We start from the raw sequence: 6000 nt of genomic DNA on the forward strand, positions 1-6000 counted from the left end.
TGGACACAGTCCTGTTTGGTATCTTTACTGATGATCTGGATGAGGTGATTGAGTGCTCCCTCAGTAAGTTTGCAGACAGCACTAAGCTGGGTGGCAGCATCAGTCTGCTGGAGGGTAGGAAGGCTCTGCAGAGGGGCTTTGACAGGCTGGATCAACAGGCCAAGGCCAATGGTATGAGGTTCAGTAAGGCAAAATGCCCAGTCCTGCTCTTGGGTCACAACAACCGCAGGACGTGCTACAGTCTGGGAGAAGAGTGGCTAGAAAGCTGCCTGGCGGAAATAGACCTGGGGGTGCTGGTCAACATCTGTCTGCATGAGCCGGCAGCATGTCCAGGTGGTCCTCACTTCCAGAAAGACGGTGTGCTGTAATGTGTCCAGAGAAGGGCAATGAAGCTGGTGAAGAGTCTAGAGAGTAAGTCCTATGAGGAGTGGTTAAGCGAGCTGGGGGTGTTTAGCCTGGACAAAATGAGGTTCAGGGAAGATGTTATTGCCCTCTATGACTAACTGAAAAGAGGTTGTAGCCAGGTGGGGGGGGTCTGTCTTTTCTCCCAGGCAGCTAGCAACAGGACAGAAGGAAATGGTCTCAAGCCATGCCAGGGCAGGTTCAGGTTGGACTTTACTGAAAGGATGGTTAAGCCTTGGAACGAGCTGCCCAGGGGGGTGATGGAGGTTAAAAAAATGACTAGATGTGGCACCTAGTGCTATGGTTTAGTTGGCGTAGTGGTGTTCAGTCAAAGATTGGACATGATGATCTCAGAGGTCTTTTACAACCTGATTCTATGATTCTATGGTAATTCTTGATGCCACATAGGTAGGGAAAAGCAAAGATAAAAAGCAGCTGAATTGAGCCTTGATTGCTAGAACCAGAACACAGTTATAAAGATATTTCAGAGGCCAGCAAATATTTTTTAGTTCAAATTTAGGTTGTTAGACAGCAATGCAATACTAATTAAAAACCCATAAGAAACAAACAAAACCCACAACCCCAAAACAGGTGATCTATGCAACCTTGATATGTTGAATTAACAACACTCAGGGGAAAAAATCTGGGAGATATTATTATTTCTTGCTACACATTGTATAAATGACCATTGATATATATTTTCTAAGTAGCAGAAAGCAAACTACTTTCGTGGTGATTATGTATTCCATGTACCACTGTCATCTGGGAACTCTAGCCATGGATGAGCTGGAGTTCTAATCACAGTTCAATTATGGAACAAAATCGGGTCTTTCTTCCAAATGAATTTACAAATTGAATTATCTTATAGATAAGCATCTGTCACTGTGTGCTACTTTGATTTATCAGCTATTTAAATTTGTCACAGTTATGTTTATGTTTTCCTAATTACAAATATTGCACAACAAAAATGAATGACAAACATTTAAATTTTTCAGTTTCACATATTATCAAGAATTTGTTTTGAAATGTGGTGCCAGATCAGGCAGTAACTATTCCTTCCATATTGTTTCCATAACATTTCTTGTGTTTGTCCAACTTAACTTCTATATTTGGAGTCAGCCAAGCAATGTGCATTAAATTACCTCCCTGGTTACTAGATTGCCAGCACAGATCATCATCTAATAAGCCACATTTAAATGAGTATGCCAGGATCCTGGAAGATATTTGTATGATTTTGAACTATTGGACTCTTTCACAGTTCTCTGTGTGAAATCTAAAACATTTGATTGCTTGTCATCAAAGCATACATGCAGTTCATTTCCCTAGCTGACTCAGAGACTGAAAATCACTAGTATTATGAGGTAATCTATGTAATATTGTCTACATTTGGGACTAGATAAAGAAAAGGACTCATTTTTAATAACAGAAGAGCTGTAGGCAATGGTTGAGGTGATCCAGGTACAAATTCAAGTAGTCTGGCACTGTGTTAAATCCCTGTAGATTATTTAAGTTATTTTGCAAAGATTAAAAGATAAATCTTCTGATAGAAATCTCTTAGAAGAGCAATTTCCATTATTTACCCCTCTTCCCAATTCACGGACCTTCTTTACTGCTGATATCCTTGTGCACAAACAGCTGTCTGAAAAGTCTAACTTGGCACTACTAGCTTCTTGTGACTTCACCCTTGGTATAGTTTAACTTTGGGCTGGCTGAGGTTTTTTTATAGAATTGGGTGGAAGGTTGGACTTAGGAAAGACGACACTTTAAACATATTTTGCAACACTATCAATAGACCCACCTAGGAAAAAAGTGTTATTTCGGGAACTATTTTAAGATAATAAAAAATATGTTGGAAATCCTCAACTGCATTTTGTCTTAAGAGATTTTAATTGGCTTTGTCTTCAGTCTTCTGTTGAAGAAAGACAGTGGTTTTTGTAACTAGCATAAAACCGGGGGAAGTTAGAAGTCTTTTTATCAACACTGTATGCTAGATGATGGAACAATTGTCATTATAAATAATTTTATTCTGTACATTTTTATCCATGTGTAGAACTTATATGTCCATGTATCTTACAGCTACAGAAAAGACGATAATAATTCTTCTATTATCTAAAATTTCAAAGAGAAGTTTTAAAATATAATCTATTACTATTTCAGGGTATTTTTATCACAAATCTTACTGTGATCCATTGTTCCAAACATTTGCTACTCTGAAGAACACTAGACTGCTATAAATGTATTCTTGAGTTGGAAAGCATGCCAAAGTAAGCCTGCTTTATACACCTATGCAAGACCTGGTAATCCAGTCTGTGAATACAGTGATCTCATTATCAGAATCATTCTAATAATCTACCTTTATAATTTATGGAGTTAGTCATTATTTATTTTGCTTCTTGGATTGTTTCATTGAATTTAGCTGGTAAAATTGAGTTAAAATTACTTTAAATATGGCATCCTGTAAATTAATCCAAAAGTTATTAGCATCCTACAACAAGATGAGAGAGGCTCTTCTAGGCAATTTGGGATAACAAAGTGTTAGGTATCACTGATTCTGCCTTGGGAAGAAGGCATGGCCTAAATTACTTCCCTCCCCACTTTCTACAATTCTTTTGTTAATTAAGTTAAGCTTCTTTGGGAGAGGTTAGCACCGTGAAGAACATTCTGTCAACCAAATGCTGCTGCAGTGTGGGCTGACCAAGAACACCATAACATTTTGACATGTTCTGTCAATGCAGTCTCTTAAAGTGCCACACCCCGTTAGGGATCTTCTCAGGGCTTATAAGACAAATTTACAGTATGTCTGTATCATCTTGCTTGTGTCAAGATGGTTTTCTCTGAGAAAGGGTTGAGCTCCTAAAATCCCTTTGTGTTCCATTAGTTTGTAGTTGAAACATGTATTGCAAATGTAGAGCTCTAGTCAAAACAAACTTCACAAATTATTATTATCATGTTAAAATTCCTAAGAAGTTGCCCAACGACTTAGCAGGTCATTCTGATCCTTTATTTCCTGAAATAAGAAAACAAGCAAACAAACAAAGCTACTTTGCTGCGGTATTAACTCTCTCAATAAACACCAATGAGGTCATGTATCAAGCTCAAAATGGAGCACCCAACATAACTAGTCATTTAAATTTATTCTGTCTGAATGACCTTTGAGTCTTTCCATATCCTTTGTTTTCCTGCCCTGTCTATTCTGGCAGTGTTTCACATATTCGTTTTTGCTACACTTGCAGTCTTTGTGAAAATTTAGATCCTTCCCTTGCCATATCCACCTTCTTGATAAGCGCTGTTGCTTTCTTTTCTCCTCATTATTGATTTCTGCATTTTTCAGACAGTTTGTAGTCACATTTTTAGACAAACTTCTTCTGCTTCATTGCTTCTCAGATATTCCTGAGAGTGGATATATCTACCTGGGCTATTGTCTTCTTTTAACCATGTCAAGCATATCTCTTTTATTTTTCCATTGGCTTTCTGTTACTCAGGCTATCACACTCAGTGGCATACCTACAAAACCCTATATACTTTCACTCATCATTGTATATCTGCTTTTGTCTCTACATTCTTTTCAGTCCCCCCCCCCTTTTTTTTTAATAACTGGCTGGATTATTCTGTACTCTGCCTAGAATATTCACATTCCTTCTAACACACTGATTCCCTTAAACTCCCTTTTTCCTCCTATGCCTAACAAACAATTCTTCCTTCACATCAGAAATAACACATGAAAATCACCTCTCCTGACTCGTGCCAGCTTTTGTTAATTAAAGGGGTTTTTTTCCAGCATAGGAGCACGTTTTACCTATATACAATTCTGTGCTCATCATTGCTTCTTTGCAAAGTTTTCGAAGAAACAGTTAAGAAAGTAATAAAGATTTCATACTTTGGCACGTGGATGAATCTATAGACTTCTGGGCAATTTTTTATTTCAATTAGGATGAGACATGGAGGAAGATTAACTTATTAACTACAAATATAGCCTCAAAAAATAAACTGCCTCCTGCTAATATATTTTAGGTGTAAATGTCTTGATTTAGACTGCTGAAGCTTTTAGAAATAATACTTGGCATGATGTATCCTGTTAATATTTCTGCTTTAATTTCAAGCTTTAAACCCAGATTTTTTAAAAATACTTTTTGCAAATGTATGCTTTAGAATTTATTTTTAATTTGGAGATGAGCTGGTTAAAAGATCAACAGCATTGAAATTCTGCAAAATAGTGACTTTCTCAGTTGCATGTGTATTTATATTGCTTTATTTTAGAAAGTCTAATCCTTTGTGAATATTAAACCTACTTTTAAAAGTATTTTCATTTATTAAGTGGCTAAAAGGTGAAAAACTGCTTTAAGGAATGAATGAGCCAGGTCTGACCTTTGATTTTAACTTGTTCTTGTCATCTAGACCCAGCTGTGTGCCTGGCGTTGTTCAAAAACAATGAAAATAAACATCTCCATGTGAAACCACCAAGGAAGACACAGCCTATAAATGCTGGATACTTTGAAGGTATAAACAAGTATTTCACTTTATCTCTATTCATATAAGCATATATATCTTGCAATATGTTTTAAGCAAGCCTACTTGAAATGCAAAACTATATGCACAAATAGAAGAAGGCAGAAGCTTAAGGTCCTTATCTCTTCCTGGATATCTCAAGTTACAGCAGTAAAACATTTCAATTTCAATTCATTGTGGAAGGTACTCCTAGAGATTAATTCATAGTGAGCTGGAGCCTGACTTATTTATTTATTGTTTTTATTATTAAATCTTTATCATAAAAAACATCAAAGCATGTCACAGAGGTATAAAATACAAAACACTAGAATAAAATAAGTTAAATATCACTTCACATCTTCTTTTCCACGTCGCCTTTTCTCAAGCTAGCCATCAATTCCTGACAATCCTTAACATGTTTTTAGGAAGCTACTTTCACAAATGTTCCTTTAAAACCCACCACTTGGCAGAAGATAATTAAAGAATCTTCAGCATGTAAATATAAAATTGATTTTCAAAAAATATTTAAATACTGATTTAGCTCTTCTACTGTTGAAATTCGAGTTTTAACTCTTTATGGTTTCCATGCAATTAGAATAAGGACAAGTCAGTTTAAAATGCCTCTGTTGTGAGAAGATGAGCATTTCCAGAGACATTTTTTTAATACCGTTTTGATTCTTTTTGCAACTCAATAGTGTGCTGAGAAAGTTCTCACCTCCATTTGTATCCTTTTCGAAGATATAGTCACATGCTATGTCTTAGTAAAACTAAATATTATACTGTATTAAGATTCACTGTATGAGGACAGGAATTAGAACATGCCTGAGACAAGTGTGAAATCAATCTGAGTATACCTGAATTGCAATTCAGTTAATTAACCCAGCTGTATGAAAGCCCATATTGCCTCACATTCATGAGACTGTGCTCAAATTTGTTTGGAAACAATTCTTGGTGAATTCTGAAGAGGAAAGCTTTTTGCACTTTTATTTGCCTTGGATCCAAGCATGAATTTACCTTGACTATAGAGAGTCTGTATATACTATGCCTGGTTGAGCATTCCCAGTGTTGCACATCTGTTTCTGTTGCATATGCTTATATATGTCAGAAGGCACC

The 6000-nt window shown here is 36.4% G+C and overlaps 1 protein-coding gene across 1 annotated transcript in view; it reads left to right on the top strand.

Annotated features, from left to right (window-relative positions):
* The window catches only part of LRRIQ1 (leucine-rich repeats and IQ motif containing 1), a gene marked incomplete at both ends in the record, with an annotated part of 61023 nt that extends 56124 nt beyond the window's left edge, over positions 1-4899 (top strand). The window contains 1 exon segment of the mRNA XM_009074278.1: positions 4798-4899. Within this exon segment, the coding sequence (XP_009072526.1) occupies positions 4798-4899 (102 nt within the window).
* Between the last annotated feature and the right edge of the window lie 1101 nt (positions 4900-6000).

This window comes from Acanthisitta chloris, unplaced genomic scaffold (assembly GCF_000695815.1).
Source record: "Acanthisitta chloris isolate BGI_N310 unplaced genomic scaffold, ASM69581v1 scaffold3585, whole genome shotgun sequence".
Lineage (NCBI taxonomy): Eukaryota > Metazoa > Chordata > Aves > Passeriformes > Acanthisittidae > Acanthisitta > Acanthisitta chloris.